The following is an 18259-nucleotide window of genomic DNA, read 5'->3' as shown; positions in this document are numbered from 1 at the left end:
TAGTAATAATAGTCAGCATTCACAGGGTTTGGCAGGTCAGGGTCAGGCAGTTTGCCCCTCGGGTTACCCTTTAAAAAATAATTTACCAGTTTTAAATTTACCTTGTTTTTCGGGGAAAATTGGAAACTGGTTAGAATTTAAAGACATATTTTTGGCTATGACTGAGGGTGCTTCACCGGTGCAAAAATTGCAGTACTTAAGGGCTAGTTTGAGTGGTGGACCATCAGATTTAATTGGGTCATTAAAAATAACTGTGGCTAATTGGGACGTAGCTTGGTCACTTTTGGAAGAGCGCTATGAAAACAACAGACTAGTTGTTGACACATACGTTCAAGGCATTTTAGACGCACCAGTTGTGCTTAAAGAATCACATGTAGAATTGAGAAGACTTTTTGATACTTTTAATAAAAATATTAGGGCATTAGAAGCGATGAAACAACCTACTGACAAGTGGGACACTTTACTAATTGCAATTTTAATTAATAAATTTGACAGCCAGACTAGGAGAGAGTGGGAAGCATTTAAATTAAAGGGCATGTTTCCTACTTGGGCGGAGGTTCATAATTTTTTGCAAAATAAATGTGCTTTACTCGAAAAATTAGAATTGACAAAACCTCAAAATTTGGCATCTAAGTTGGGTAATCAGGTCGATAAAAAACCAAGGGTAGATTATTCTGGGCGAGATGCAGGGGATAAAAGGGTATTTAGGCAAAGAGGTACATATGTGGCTACTTCAAACCCAAGAGGTAAATTCTCATGTTATTATTGCAAATTTGACCACTCCATATTTAGTTGCGATAAGTTTAAGAATTTGAATGTGGAAGATAGAATCACAGAAATTAGGAAGTTGAAGTTGTGCTTGAATTGTTTTAACCCCTACCATGAAGCATCAGGTTGCAGCAAGGCTCGCTGTAGGTTTTGCGATTCATTGCATAATTCATTGTTATGTAGACAATCCAAGGATCCTGGTATTTTGAAAAATAGAGACTCGTATGTGACTACATCACAGTCCTTTCCAGGAAATGAGGCAGTTGAGACCAATTCGGCTAGTCTTGGTCAAAATTTAGATGTACGCACTACATTGTGTAGTACAGGGTTTCAGGGTTCGAATTTAAGCAATATTAGAAAATCTGAGACTAATCCAGGCAGTTTAGGCTTAATTTCAGGGTTTAGTAAGCAGACCAGCTTCCCATTACTATCCACAGCAGTGGTAAATATAGTAGGCCCAGATAATAAGATTTATCAAGCAAGGTGTTTAGTAGATCAAGGCTCTCAAAGTAATTACATATCAGAGAAGTTTGTTAACAGAATAGGCGGTTCTTTGACATTAGTTAATTTCCAGATTTCTGGTGTAGGTAGTGCTGGAAATGTTCACATTAAATACCAGACTATGGTTAGAATGCAATCTCGCATTGGGGAGTATACTAAGGAGTTAAAATGTTTAGTCATTAGGCAAGTGACTTCTCCTATTCCGTTGTTTTCTTTTAAGAGTATTCTCGTACAATTACCTAAGAATATTGAATTGGCAGATCCATTATTTAATGTCTCCCAAGATATTGACATGTTATTGGGCGTAGATATTTTTTATGATATATTAATTATGGAACAGATTAGGCTAGGCAGAGGTCAACCTGTGCTGCAAAGGACACAATTAGGTTGGTTAGTTGGTGGAGAGTTAGATTTTTTATCTAGTGGAAGGGGTGATAAGTCCGTTTGTAATTTAGCTATAGATGATTCATTAAATCAGACTCTTATGAAATTTTGGCAGCTCGAGGAACCTGTGGTGCCTCATATTAAGGATGATTATTGTGAGAAATATTTCCTAGAGACTTTTCAGAGAGACTCTTCAGGCAGATTTGTAGTAAAGATTCCATTTAAGGAAAATTTGTCAGATTTAGGTGACTCCAAGGTAACGGCTTTAGCAAGTTTGAGATCGTTAGACAGAAAGTTTGCGAAAAATCTTGAGTTAAAGAAAGAATACTCCCAGTTTATAGCAGAGTTTGAGGATCTTGGGCACATGAGCGAGTTAAGGAGTGATTGGAGACAGAGTAAGGATAATGAGAGTTTCTTGTTACCGCATCATGCAGTTATCAAAAAGGACAGTTTGACTTGCAAGTTGAGGGTTGTATTCAATGCCTCTATTATGACATCCAGTGGGCTAAGTTTGAATTGTGTCCAATATACAGGGCCTTCGATTGGTAACGACTTAGTCTCCATTCTACTTAGATTTCGCAAACACAAATATGTGTTAAATGCTGACATCTCAAAGATGTTCCGACAAATCTTAGTTAATCCAGAGCATAGACCATATCAGCGAATATTATGGCGTAAAGATGATGGCAACATAGTGTGTTATGAGTTGAATACGGTAGTATATGGTATGGCAAGTAGTCCATTTTTAGCCGTACGTTGCCTTCACCAAGTGGCGAATGAATATGAATCTGAGTTTCCAGAGGCTGCTCGTATAGTTAGACAGGACATGTACATGGATGACCTGCTGACAGGTACTGACAGCGAAAATGGCTTGTTAGTATTACAGAAAGAAATTTCGATGATCTTAGAGAGTGCAGGTTTTCAGCTAAGAAAGTGGCTCTCAAATAAGAGAGATTTTTGTGACAGTTTCCAAGTGAATGACAATTTAGAGGCTAGTATGCTAGAGTTGGGTGAGAATGAGCAGAATAAGACATTAGGTGTATACTGGAATGCATATAGTGACTGTATTCAATATAAAATTAGGGAGTTTTCAGGGCAAACAAGTGTTACAAAACGTAAGATCTTATCAATAGCTAGTCAGATATTCGACCCGTTGGGACTGGTTCAACCAGTTATTTTAGTGGCTAAGTTGTTAGTACAGAGTTTGTGGAAAGAGCATTCAGACTGGGATGCTGAAGTCTCAAGTACTTTGTTTGATATTTGGGATAAGTTTTGTCAAGATTTGAGAAATTTAAATCAGTTGAAGATCCCTAGGTGTATGCTTTCCAGAAATATGCAGTTTGTAGAGTTGCACACATTTGCTGACGCGTCAGAAAAGGCGTATGGTGTTGCACTATATGTTAGGTCGATTAATTTTGATGGTAGTTATTTATCGTTTCTGTTATGCTCTAAAGCAAAGGTTGCTCCAGTTAAAACCCCGACTCTGCCTCGACTAGAATTATCAGCGGCACTGATAGCTGCTAGGTTGACAAAGAAGGTCATTGACATGATTCAGATAGACTTTCATGCAGTATATTATTGGAGTGACTCTACCATTACCCTAGGCTGGATTAAGGGAAATTCAGATAGGTTTAAGACGTTTGTCAAAAATAGAGCCAACGAGATTCAATCTCTAACAAACCCTGACAGTTGGTATCATGTACGCTCCGAAGAAAATCCAGCGGATCTAGTTTCACGCGGGTGTACTGCATTAAGTCTTATTACCAATGAATTTTGGTTTCATGGACCTCACTGGTTGAGGGAGGACACTTTACCTTTGACTAGTGTGGAGGACATTCCAGAAACTCTACCTGAGCAAAGAATTGTTGCTAATGTTGCAATTTTTGAACAAGTTCTGAAATTTGATTTATTTTCTAAGTTTTCTTCACTTACAAAATTGACTGGCGTCTTAGGTTTTTGTTATAGGTTTATTAGTAATTGTAGAGCTAGGAAACTTGGAACTAATAAAATTTTAAAACCCTATTTGACAGCTACTGAATTAAATTTGTCAATGGAAAATTTAATTCGAATTTCACAGATTCAGTCTTTTAAGCAAGTTTATTATAACTTATTAAATGATAAACCTATTAAGGAGGATAAGGAAAATTCCATTTTACCTTTATTTCCATTTCTTGATAAAGAGAGTAAATTAATTAGGGTTGGTGGCCGGCTTTATAATGCCAATTTAAATTACAGTAAGAAATTTCCAATAATATTGGGTAAAAGACATATTTTGACGAAAATGATTTTTGAGTTTTTCCATAAATCATTGTTGCATTGTGGTCCGCAACAACTATTGTACACTGTTAGGCAAAAATATTGGGTACCATCTGGGCGTAGTCTGGCTAGGTCAATTTTGCACCACTGTATAGTTTGTTTCAAGGCTAAGCCAAAAACCCTTGACTATTTGATGGGTAATTTACCATATTACAGAATCAATAAGTTTTTACCATTCATACATACTGGTTGTGACTACGCAGGACCATTTTTACTTAAGGACCGTCAAACGCGCAATCCAAAAATGATTAAGGCCTACGTGGTTGTTTTTATTTGCATGACCATCAAGGCGGTCCACCTCGAATTGGTGACCGAGCTGACGAGCGCTGCTTTTCTTGCTACCTTTAAGCGATTTATTGCTAGGAGGGGTAAGCCGACTGACTTTTACTGTGACAATGGTACCGCATTTGTGGGGGCTGACTCTGAGCTTCGCAAATTTTTAAAGTCCAATGCTTCAGAGATCGGTCATCATGTAAATAATGAAGTAGTAAATTTTCACTTTATTCCACCAAGAGCTCCTAATTTCGGGGGCTTATGGGAAAGTTGTGTTAAAAGTTGTAAGTTCCACTTAAAGAGGACTATTGGAGATACTCACCTACACTATGAACACTTCATGACTGTTTTAACTCAAATTGAAGGAGTATTAAACTCTCGTCCAATTTCTCCCATGTCCTCAAATGTTGATGACTTTTCTCCCTTGAGTCCTGGGCATTTCCTCATAGGCAGGCCTATCCTAGCCTTTCCTGAACCTATATTGACTGAAAAGCCAGAAAATCGGCTTACACACTTCAAAAGGCTCCAGCAAATTGTACAACACTTCTGGTCCAGATGGAGCAAGGAGTATATCTCAGAACTTCAATCCAGACAGAGATGGTTCCAGGGCGGATCAGACAATCTGGCAGCAGGTGACCTAGTTTTGGTTAAGGAGGATAACCTTCCCCCACTGAAGTGGAGAACAGCCAGGGTGATCGAGTGCTTTCCAGGAAAGGACAATGTAACACGTGTGGTAAACGTGAGGTTCAGTGATGGTTCTATCGCCAAACGTGCTATATCCAAACTCTGTTTGTTACCCCTCGAAAGGGACACTGTCGAGGACACTGTGAAGTGAAGTGACTTTCTGTGTTGAAATTTATGATTTCAAGGTGGCCGGTATGTACGGTTCCTTCAAATATTTTGATTTAATTTTCAATCCGGCAACGCGGTTGATGTGTGACCAGCGCCCGTGTATGGCACCAGCGCGAGCTTCCGCGCTCGAAATCTATTTTTAATTAGTAGTATGAATAATGTAAGCGAGGGCGAAGTTGTCGAGACGGCGTTTAAGGCAGTCTTCGCGCCAATTTGTATTTACCCGGAATTTGTTATGTTTTCAAAGTAATTAAATAGTTAAGTTGAAGGCAGTTTTTTATTTATACAGTCCATTAGGCCTCCATATCCACTGGCAGCTACAATTATGTTATCTAATAATATTAAAAATGATAATATTATTATTGAGTTAATGTATGTAATGCAAGATAAAGAAGGAAACTACGTTTACGGTGCTGGTATAAAAAATTATCCAGATTTTTTTATTTTGCCATTTAAATCGTCTAACATAAATATTTATGAATGTAAGCATAAAAGTAAAAACGATTTTAGTTTGCCTTAATTTAATCATACCGTTTAGACCAAATAAAATGTAAATTTTTTGCAATCGAATGGAAAGACAAGCTTGTATTTTTTCCTTTGCTTCATACTTTAAAAATTTAACAACTAATGAAAACTCTGTTTTTGGGTACATAAAAATATATATTTATTTATTATTATGATTACCCTAAATAAACACTTAACACTAAACAGGAACTAAAACAATAATTATTCTTTAAAAAAAGTAAAATAAATTCTTGCTCTTTGGCATATAAATCAATTAAAAAAAATCACAAAGAGGTGCATAATATATAATAAGGATGTTATAGTGGCCAAGGTATAACGCGGCGCGGCGCGTCTCCACGATATCGAGGCGAGCGCTTCTGAAAGGTAGCGTTTTGGTTGCACGGGGAACTTTATAGAAGAGTGTTACTTTATAGTCACTAAAAACCCTTGGCAATACAGTTCCAAAAGAGTTCCTGTTTCAATATAGTCACTTCTGGGTAGTTACGATTGTTACTTTATTGAATTATATACTTTAAGGTTTCAAATGGGTAGTTTCGGCCTAATTATTCATAATTTTTACCACTTTATAGTAGCGTATGGAACTTTTTAGTACTTTTCATGGTATCGGCCATACTTTTTGAAAGCTTACGAGGTAGTCTCCAAGATTATCTAAAAAATTATGCATTTTTTCTCAAAATATGTATTAAAATCTTATATATGTTAACCATTTTTGACCATAAAATACTTTTACAAGATACCAAGCAATGATTAAAAAAATTTGAAAAAAATTTCGTAATATTATATAATTTTTTAACATAAATAAAAAGGTTAATTCAGATAGTTGGTGCTGCCCTTCAAATTATTTTCATATAAACCTATAGTTTTAACCAGTAAACTCAATTGCGTCGATAAATTTACTTTCATATTCCTAAGAAAAACTCAAATCAATATTATGAAAAATCATAATATAATAAGTAAAATGGCTTTTTATGAATCGTTCGTCATCATGCCATTTTAAAACAATCTTACAATTTCATGAAGGTGGCGCTGGTGAAGACGTTCGAAAAAGCATTAGTTTGCCACGAACTTGTGACCACGCACTAACTAGGCAGCCTCGTGGCATCTACGTATCTGGGACGAAATTATCTACTTTATAGTAGCACAACAGAGTAAATGCCTTAGTGGCAAAAACTACCCAAAACACTACCCAGCTACCCAAAATCATTCCCCATTTTAGTCGCAGCCTCGTAGCATCTTACAAATATGGGATGTGGCCGCCTAAGGTCGCCGTCCCCTCTATAGTTTCTTTTAGAGTCGCAATATCGTTCCTGCCCACTATAAATACTAGTTGGGTAATACAAAATTAAAAAATAATACAAGAGCAGAAATACAGTAAAGTGCTAAGTTTCTAATTTTGTGTTTTTGTTAATTAGAACAAGGATCTCTGATTCTCTTTTTAAACATAGAAAGAGAGCGGCAAAATAAATCTACAGAAAAAAATTTGGAATTATATAAGGAAAGCAAACGACTTAACGGCGAATTCCTTGCTACATTGGTTCTATACAAATAGACTGGAAACAAATAAGAATTTCGAAAATTTCGCTGAGGTATATGGAAAGGTATTTGGGATATTAGATAACTCGAGTCAATCTGATCGAGTCAATTATTTTATAGAGAAAGAACATGTCTGTGTTTCAAGTGAATACAATTGATATTTAACTCTAAGTTCTATTAAATTAGCATGTAGGTTAAATAGGTATACCAGTATTTTTATAGTCCAAAAATCTTAAACAATTATTTTGTATTGTTTCCAATCTGTTAGCATGCACTGCATATTGCGGAGCCCAGACGACGGAGGCAAAACCCAAACGACTCTAAATATAGGCAAAATATAATGCTTTTAGAGGTTAATAGCCTACTATTTCTTACAATTAATCCCAGCATTCGATTACACTTGATGCTTAAGTAATTGATATGTTCTGCGAAAGTTAGCTTTTGATCAAATATGACACCCAGATCCCTCACTTTATCAGTCCTCTTAAGTAGAATTCCATTAAAATTATAGTCGAAATAAGTTAGTATTACGTGTAAAACTAATGAATGCGCTTATTACCTTTATCATAATTAAGGTAAAGTTTACTTCTCTGATAATACTCATAAAATCTGTCCAAATCATTTTGTAAGAGAAAGCAATCACCGAGATTATTAATGGAAGCAAAAATCTTAATATCGTCTGCATAAAGTAATATTTTGGAGAAGGTAAAACATTTTATAACATCATTTATACTCTATTTCAGAAGTGTGTAGAGCAATAAAACCTCATTAGGTATGCAAAAGTGGTACCTGGTGATCCACCAATATTTTATGCCACTACCTTAGTTGGGTATTAGTTTCAATGTAAAATTCTTTCTTTTCGTTGATTGCAGGTAGTGCCACCCGGTTTTGGGTCAATTTATGAGTTTTGCCCATTGTTACCCACTGATAAACATTGAAAACGGTTCGCCAAAGGCGTGCAACTGGGACTTGTTTTTTACCTTATAATTAATGTACTTAAATGCTATTTTATTTTAGAAAGTTACTTTTGTTTAAATGGAATAATATATTTTTTTCACAAATTTATTGAACATAATATGTAGAGTAAAACAGTTGAAAATGTCACTTTTGGATCTGGCACTTTTTGAACAGTGTATAACAATTTTAAATTATAATAGATTGTAGTCTTCTTCGTCATCTGACGAACTGTCATCACCTCTTGACATTATAATTAAAGGATCGACTGTCTGATCGATGAGGTTGTCAAGATCCCACATTTTGTCCTCTTGCTTAATTACATGCTGAACTGCTTTTCGCCAATTCTCTGGTGTCGCTTCCGTAATGGCTTGATCAAACAGTAGCTTAACATCTTTCATTTTAAAAGTCGTGTTTTGTCTTGCTACAAATCCTTTTACCTGCGCCCATATCAGTTCTATAGGATTTAGTTCGCAATGATATGGCGGTAAGCGCAGTACAGTTATATTATATTTTTCGGCTATATCTTCCACGGCGTATTTCATGAAACGAGTTTTGTGTAAGTTTGCTATTGCCAGCAGTTCTTTTTTTATCAAATTTGCTTCAAACGCAAAACCTTTTGCAGTCAGCCAATCGATAATTTCTTGCTTTCTCCAACTTGAAGTTGGCGTCTTCTCTATTCGCCGTGAATGATAGCTTGCGTTATCCATAACCACCACCGAATTAGCCGGAAGAAATTTTATCATTTCACCAAAATAGTCCTCGAAAACGTCTGAGTTCATGTCTTCATGGTAATCTCCTGTGCGAGTCGACTCAAAGGTTAGCAGACCTTCTTTTAAAAATCCCTCTTCGCTTCCAATATGTGTGATTATAAGTCTTTTTCCTTTTCCCGAAGGTACTTTAATACCCGTAGACAGGCCTTCTATGAAAGCTTGGCGAGCACTGGTTATATTTTTGTCTTGCCACATTTTTTGGACTATATAACCTTCGTTAATCCACATCTCATCAAGATAAAAAACTTTCTTTTACTCCCTGCGGTACTGCTTGATACTTCTCAAGTATTGTCGTCTCCAACAAACAATTTCGTCGCTCTCCAGTAAAAGTGCTTTGCGGTTATGCTTTTCCCAGGCAAAATGCATATTTTTTAAAGTTTTCCATAAAAGTTTTCTACTTATCAACGGAATACTGTCATCTCGGCCAAGCTCCATTAAAATTTTGTCTAGGGTGGGTATTTCCTTTTTAAAATAAAAAGAGTGAACTTTTCTTCGAATTATACATTTAGCATTTTCATCAAGGACTTTTGTAGGTCGTCCTGGCTTTTGCTTGGGAGATTCCACTTGACCTGCTACTTTTCTTTCCCGCAACAATTTGAAAATGGTGGACTTTCCAATTTCACTCATTCGAGAACATTTTTCAACAATTTCTTGCACAGTAAAACTAGGGTAATCGTGTTTTATGCAATCATGTACATTTAAAGTAATAACTTTTTCACTCAGCGATAGTGGAGAATTTTTAGTACATCTTTTCGTTGGACTGAATACCTCCATTTTTTAAATATTGGGATAATAATATTGTGATTACACTACAGCGTAGCAGTGACTACTAACGTTTAAAATATGATTTAAAAGTATTTATAGTCTGTATATATTACCTGACCCCATTTTTGCACGTTACAAAGCGTTAAAAGATAGGTACCTATATAAAGGATTAAAAGTATTTATTTAGTATTTAATCTCTTTCAAAATAAAGGCATTTAATCCGTGAAAATTAAATTCATAAATATTATAAGTACCTGCGCCTATGAACTACCACGAAATGTAGCCAAACAGAACGGAATTCCCCAGTTTATTGCTCTATACACTTCTGAAATAGAGTATAGATAGATTATAATTAGTAAGGGCCCCAAGTGGGAACCTTGAGGTAACTGGATACGTGGAGGACTGGTGGCCATGTACAGTGACATACTGGGATCGATTAAAAATGTACGACGCTCAGTGTTGCCACCCTCGACCCTAACGAATTCAGTAAAAGGCTTCGTAAAAAATCGGTAGATTTTATAAATGCAATTGAGAACGTATTATATTATATTAGGCAGTGTTGTCGTTTCTCTACTTGAAAAAATCACAGAAGTTCACATAAAAAAACATGGGTTTTTTAATTTTTTTTAAACAAACCCCATGTATTAATATATAATTTATTATGGTTAGGTTTAAGTTGTTCCTAATGTTAAGTCATCCTTAAATAGGTAGGGTGCAAGTGGCCATATTAATCTTATTTAAATAAAGAATTAAGCTGGGTATATTAAAAAAAGCAACTTTTTATTAGCTGGTTTGTTAGACTGTACAAATTAAAGTTACATTTATTTTTTAATTCATTAAATGAGTAAGGAAAGAACACATAGATACCATAAGTGAAATAATCTTATACAAAATTGATATAAAAAAATAAGAATTTAATTTAATCCTCGTAGGAGTTTTTTCCTTTTAAATTGAAATCTGTCATTTTTGAAATAAGGTTATTTTTAATAGGAAAAGTATGGCATAAATCTTTGTCAATAAATTGTTTGGTATATAGCAGACCAGAAATCGTTTTTGTTTCAAGGCGATTCCTCTGCTTCGCTTACTTTAAACATTGTCTCTGTTTAAAGTAAAAAATCGGTAGAAAACTATGGTAATTCGGTATATCGTAAAGTAAGAGGCTAAATCGGTAGATCTACCGATTATCGGTAGATCTACCACTATTAATATAATAAAGTGTTATGATCAATTTTGTCAAATGCTTTGCTGAAGTCGGTGTACACAGAGTCTACCTGTGTCTGACAATCCATTGAACAGAGTATATATTCCGAGTAAACAACATGAATGATATAAAAATTATTTGAGTACCATAACTGGGAAGAAAGGGTGTATAGTAAACTTGGTACCAATTGGTAAAATTTCATAATGCTCAGTTTACATTTAAGTGCTCCTTTGTTATAGAATGTAAAAGAAAAAAACAAGGATTTAATTTATAAGTGGAAAATTAAAAGGTACTGTTCTCGGAACATACTCATCGCAGAGGCTTGCGGTAAAAAATATCATTACTAAAACAGCCAAGAGAAAAACTTGGAAAATAAGTTTAAAAAATTAAAGCTTTTGTAAATTTCGATATATTAACCTAACAAAAAATACTTAATCTTTAAAGTAGATGACAATCTGAAACTTTTTTGTTCTAAAGTTTCTTAGTTGGCCACCCTGTACAATCGTATATTTAAATATTTTATTATTATGTGTACGCAATTAATGATTTTATTTTTTTAAGCAATTGTTTATAATCTAATAATCAAGTAGTTTTATTAAGTTCTATAATTTGACTTTAATGTTTTTTTAACCCTGTTGATGCCAAAACGCGTTGAAACGTTGGCATTTTAATTTAAGTATGTCCACTAAACTGAGGATTCTATTAGATGGCGTGAATTCCTTCTATCGTAGTTAATTTATATATATTTTGTTAATTTTATTTCATTAATTTATAAAGCTTTTATATTTAACTGTAGGTTGAAACCCTTTTGCAAAACGACCTAGTTACTAGTACATGTCTATATTTTATTAGTATCGATCCGTTTACAAAAACACGTGTATAAATTTAAAGTGTTACAAATACAAAAATTATAATCGAATTTACCTATATGTCTCTTTAAGGGCACATCAGTTAATCACCCTACAATAATACTTTTCAACTATGCTTTTTTTTCAAACACAATTCACAAAAACACAATTTCTCTTTAAATTTAATTTATTTCCTTATAAATTATTACAAAGTTTTACGAGTACCTACTCTAATTCACTACAACTAGGAATATTATTCTAAAACTTAGTTGACATAGGTTCCAAGGCTAATATTTCGTCCGTTCTATCCATAACACCTTTAGGTATAATAAAGCTTTTAATTAATCTTCCCAAAATGCCCACGTGAGCACAGAAAAGCGATACACATTGCACCCACGTGTGAAAAAATGTATCTTCACCTTTAAATTCTAGAAGATAGGCCGGCAGCAACCAAGCTACTTGCGCCACAATCCATATTGTAATCATTACAACAACTGATATTGTGGATAGACTAATTTGCCAAATGCACAAAGGCAATATTCCCATTATCCATACAAAATATTGTGAAGTCATAACTTTATTAAAAATCACAAAAACGATAGTCTGAACTAACACGCCAAAGTTTAGGGAGAATTTATTGAGGCCATAGCAAACTGAAAAATTTAATATTAAGATGATAGGAGGAAGATTTATTAAAATAGGTTGCCAGAGGTTGCTAGTGTACCATGTATTAAGTTTGACAAATGCCATAAGGTACTGAAGGTAAAAGTATAATGAAAAATTGTGTCTATAGTCTTTTCTAATGAAATGGTAAATTAGGGATTCATAAAGAAACTTATAGCCATACAGATAGTAGAATATAGTAGTGCAACCCACTAGGGAAGTAAAAGTGCCCAATACAAGCATAGTTTGGCTCAAGTTGGGAAGCAAAAACCTATACAGTCGAACCCTTTGAAACTTTAACTCGAGAGAATCTTTTTTTACAATTTGATTTTCCTTTTTTCCCCTTTTACGGCTGGATTTTGGAACAGTATGCTCTACATCGTTCTCAAAATAATACGAATGATTACTATAGTGAATATAATAGAGAAAACTATAAATTATAGGATAGATGCGAAAATGAATTGACAGGCCATGAATTAACCCGATTATAAATGGATGCCACTGTTTTTGAATGGCAAAAAGGGTAAAAATTACCAAAAAACATGATAAAGAATCTGAATTTCCCCTGGTTGATATCGCTATAGTCATAGGGTTGTAAAGCCAGAGTAGCGTTGCCCATAAAGCCCATTTTGAACTAACATTATTTTTAGAGATATTAGTAGATTCCTTATGATTTTTGGTTTTTCCTTTTTTCTTTCTTTGAGGCTTAACAGCTTTAAAATTGCTATCCTGCGTATTTTTGCAGCGATGAAACCAATCAGATATGTTATATTGGACGAGTTTATAAATTAAACCTGCTACAATTAGATCAAAAAAACAGAACAAAAACTTTCCAAACAGGGGATGTACAAGAATATTTGGGGTAAGTAACAGGGCAATGATTGGAGAATATCTGTAAGTGTATCTCTTAAAAGGGGACTCATAATTTGTTACATGCCTTGCTGCATCTGTAAACACCTTGTAATCAATATCAGTGTAAGGAACCTCAAAGTGGGCATCATGATAAGCTCCATACAGAATAAGAAAAACCCTTACAGTAAATGCGATAGCCACATGGGTTAATATATCAAGTTTTAGAAACCTTGCCAACATATTAAAAATTTGATTAATTAAATCCTGGTTTTTAGAATAGTAGCAGTTTTCTGCAAACATTTTTTAAAACTATCAAACTCTGTTGCACAATCATTTTTAGCCAAATTGTCTTGTTTTAAAACACAACTTGCATACACTGTGGCTTCCTTGCTACATTTTGCAAAAATAGCTGGGTACTGCTTAAATCTCTGCTTGGCTTTTGCCACTGATTCCATCTTTTTGTCTTTTCTCCTCAAATTCTAGTTGAATAGTATGGACTGGGTATGTAATACAATCAAAAATTAGCTTAGAAAAAAGAGTTGCTAATGCAAGGCCAGTAAATAAAGTAGTTATAAGTTTGGGGTTATTTCTAATATTGAATTTACTTTTATTAATGTATCTATTTTTCATTTTTGAATAGAAGGTTCTTTGGCAGTGTCTATGCCATTACACACATAACTTTTATTCTTCCACTTTCTGCAACAGTTTCTCATATCTTCTATTGCATGTCTGCAGGAATCTTCCTGGTAACGGTTTTCTGAAAATAAAAAAATCTAAATACTTCTTTTTCCCTTACCAACATTTACATGATTAGAGCAAAGCCTAATCGACAAATATCGCAATATTAATATAACTATATAGTAGCAGTGCTACATTATATGCCATACTATAAATGGAACAATTTGCAAATTGGCTTGACTTGAGAAAACAAATAATGGTGCAAAAGGATGTTAAATAGCAATTGAGGAGCAGACTCTCTAGATGCATTCTGTCCATTTTTTGTAATTTTGGCAAATAAACAAAAACTGCTACGTGTCTGACAAGAAATTTATCGAAAATATGATATATCCGAAAAATTGATCAATAATTATGTAAATGATGTACTTATATGCAGACAATCTGGTATTGATTCTATCCTAAAAAACTGTAGGACATACTGCGTTTAGTTTCTCAAGCTTGGACAAATTGCATTTTGTTTGTCTATATACAAAGCGGCATGAATAAGTATAGCAAGGATATGAAAAAAACGTAAGTAGGTTTATAAAATCAGTATTTTATTTTTGATATACAAAATATTTTTAAATGTCATAGAGGTCCCCGTTGTCATCATTATTGCAATCACATAGCATATCACCTTCGCTAGCATTATCACCCTCAGTTTCATCTTGGTTCACTTGATTCTCATTTTGTTCATGGTTATTAGAGAGAATAGGTTGCAACCATGTTAACTCAGGATCATTGGACTCAGGTTTGGAGAGGCTCTGGAGTTTTTTGTTTTAAGATAATTTTGAAGCATTACAACAGGTAGCTGTAAAGTCGAAAGCTTTTTTCCGCGTTTTAATAACGGTTAAAATTGCTTGGATGGATCGTCATTTTTGTAGAACAACTCGGTCTTAAGCAAAATATTGCTGTTGTTTTGTAATCTCTTAATAATAATCCGTTTGGCCGCACTGATCCCTTCAATTTTCTTTAAAGGTTAACGCAGTTTTTATATCGTAAACAACTCAGTCCTTACCAAGTTATCTAACGTCTCCCTTCTTGGAGTATATCTCATGATATTTTGTAGGTGTTTTTATTGTACTGTAGAATCGTGAAACTTTTTCTATTTGCCCGAAAACACGATCCGCTGGCAAATACGAATGGCCGCGTACCGGAAAGGTAAGACTTACCTGACATTACTTTTACGCTCTTTAGACGTAAGTTTTTTTCCCTTTTTCTACTACCACGATCCGTATCACCAACTATATGATCCCCTGTCACAGGGAAATCCATTATTTTAAATTTATTCCGTAAAGAACTTGAAAGTACTCAAAATAAACACTTCTAACCGCAACAAGTGAAACGACAAAGAAATAGTAATAAGTCCACGGTGCAAGGATAAACTTCTGTTAGTTTGTCTACTGGTAATGCACATATTTCATATGTGCAGAATTCAGAAAGTCCAAGGTATTTTCATTATTTAATTTGCATGGGACAACTTGCATTTGGAACGTCTTTTGTGGCATAATACTGTAGCAAAGTGTATACAGTTTGCAACGCCATCTTTGGTTGAAAATTTGAAAAAAAGGACAAAATGCATATGGAAATTCTGCTCCACAATTAACTTTTATGACAAACATTTTCAAAGGTTTTTATCAAATTTTATCTATGAATTTACTACATAAATATATGTTAATGCAATATTAAGTGTAATTTGAAGTTGGTTTTAACATGATCTTTATAATATTCTACAAGCATATGCGTCTTGCCTCTTAAGCTAAATATGTTTCTCTTATAAGATTACTTGCGATATGTATTCATAATATATTTATTTGTAGATAGAAGAGCTTTGTCAAGAGCAAGTCTTACAATCATACTAATATCAATCAGCCATAAAACAAGTTCATGATTAAAAAATGTAGTATTTAAAAAGATTTAGAAAATATTTATTGTAAAGTTTTATAATTTGATTATCAAGGAAAGTTATATGAGTTTATAAATACATTCTTAATGAGATAAATGAAGAATTAATAAAGAATAAACAATACATGCAATACAGAATTTTTGTGTTGTTTGAGTATAACTTGAGTTTTCATTACTATTACTATCTTGTCTTATTTTGAATGGTTAAGTATACTTTATAATATCTGAATAATTAAAATGACAACAAGTACAAGATAATAGACTAGAACAAAGATAAAGAAGAAAAACAAGCACAGTTAAAAACGCAATTAAAGTTAATTGAATGTAAGAACTGTCATCTTCAAATTAAATAAAATATTGGTTAAACCAGTGTATTTCATTTTAAAGAGTATATTTCGTCTAATAGGATGATAATCTCTTATTTCACTGAACATATATGATGCATACTCCAGAGAACTGAACCTCCAAATAGGCAGATATTTTTACGCAACTAATACACCTTTTCTTCATGCAGAACATACTGAGTTTAAGAAAATGATGGATTGGAATGGACCCAAATATAATGGTCATTCTTTATATCAGATTGGAGGGCCAATTCTAGAGGAAGTGTATGACAATATTATAAAGGAATGTAGGAATATTTTAACAGGACAGCAACAGTTTGTATGTCGTTGGATGGATGGAGAAATGTGCATAATGAGCCTCTGGTAGTTGTAGTATGTTGTAGTATTATAAACCAAAATGGTGAGTCATTCTTAGTAGATATTACTGGAGCAGAGTCACACTACAGAGTACCTTAAAAACACTGCTGCTGAAGCAATTAAAAAACAGAAAGCCAATTTAAAGTTAAAGTAAAGAATTTTGTCACAGACAATACAGGAAATGTTAAAAGCATATTTCAATATGGAATTTCAGCTCATATTTTAAATGTATTGGCTAAATATTTTGAAATTCCTTCAGCAACTTCAAACATTTTAAAAGTTATTAGATATTTCCGGAACAAACATGTACCATCTGGACTTTAGACTAATGCTTGAGGTAAAAAATTGGTTATGCCTCTTGAAATAAGGTGGAGCACAATGAAAAAGCACTTCAGGCATTTTTAGACAATAGGGGAGTTATGGTTCAGTTGATCATAAAGAGGTGATTGGAAGTGACATAATAAAAATTGTAAATGATGCTCAGGTTGCATTAAACGCCAGCAATTTAATTGCTCGCCTAAATCCCATAGCCATAGCTCTTGATAGAGTCCAAAGAGATTATACTACCATATCAGTATGTGTGGAGGTTTGGCATAAATTAGAAATTGATTTGTCTTGACAGCCACTCTCAATATAAATTTTTTTTTTAAAACAAAAAATATGGCATTTGAACCTATGCATTATTTGGCAAACATAATGGATTACCAATTTTTGGAACGACACCTAACAACTACCTAAAGAGGAGAAGCCTTTGAGTATTTAAACAGTGTTAACAGTTCTTTTGTTCCTTTTGTTATGACTCTCATGTCCAAAGAAAGTCCATTTCCAAAGTACTTTTTTGGGTATATTAACATGGTGGAAATCAGTTCCTGTATTGGATTCAGATTGGCCAGACAACAATGCATATCTAGATTTATGTGAACAGTTGCATACTGCGGTGGCATCTACAGCAGGGATTGAAAGAATATTTTCATCTTTTGGTTTGGTCCAATCTGATTTATGAACTAGCCTAGGAAACCAAAAAGCCAGCAAATTGGTCTTCATGTTTAGGTACATGAATCAAAATGGAGCAAATAAGAAAACCAACCTTGAATGGGCATGGAAACCAGTCATACCTGAAGATAATGTCATTCCCAACGTTATTGATATTGACATAAATAACTCATCAAATGAGGATATGCCGATATCAATGTTAATAAATTTAAAAAAATCTAATATTTGTTTTTTTTTTAATATTAAGGATTTGTTAACCCTAAGTCTCCCATGACCTTCAAATTGTTTATAACATTTACCAGCTCACGGTACTTTAAAGTCCCATGTTTATAAAAGCCCATAAAACTTCTTTACATGTAAAAAATGCTTTTAAATTCTAACGATCCTTTTAAGTACCTATGGGTAAATACAAAATTTAGGTTGCCACTACTTGCTTTGACATTTCATGCTTTCAGTTAGCAGCTGACCGTGACAGTGCGTGGTGTGATAAATTTGGTATGTATTTTTCTAGTTTTTTATTAGAAATTTTAATTTTTAAAGTTATTTATGGTAAAATTCCTGTTTTGTTTATGTTCAAAGAGTATACTAGAATAATATTTATACAATTTTTATTAAATAACACGAGTATACTAGAATAATATTTATACAATTTTTATTAAATAACACCACTTATGACCTCTAGTTCAGATTGGTACTTATAAGTACCGTTGGGATAAATAACGTTGCATTTTTAGA

General features: G+C 33.7%; 1 protein-coding gene across 1 annotated transcript; it reads right to left on the bottom strand.

The window, feature by feature from the left end:
* Positions 1-11862: 11862 nt before the first annotated feature.
* LOC126738660 (GPI mannosyltransferase 1) lies at positions 11863-13459 on the bottom strand. Its single transcript, XM_050444128.1, has one exon. The coding sequence runs from the start codon at positions 13446-13448 to the stop codon at positions 11952-11954; it is 1497 nt and encodes a 498-aa protein (XP_050300085.1). The 5' UTR covers positions 13449-13459; the 3' UTR covers positions 11863-11951.
* Positions 13460-18259: the final 4800 nt, after the last annotated feature.

The sequence above is a fragment of the Anthonomus grandis genome, chromosome 1 (genome assembly GCF_022605725.1).
Source record: "Anthonomus grandis grandis chromosome 1, icAntGran1.3, whole genome shotgun sequence".
Taxonomy (NCBI): Eukaryota; Metazoa; Arthropoda; class Insecta; order Coleoptera; family Curculionidae; genus Anthonomus; species Anthonomus grandis.
The sequence above is the reverse complement of the archived record's forward strand: the minus strand, read 5'-3'. Positions and strand labels throughout refer to the sequence as shown.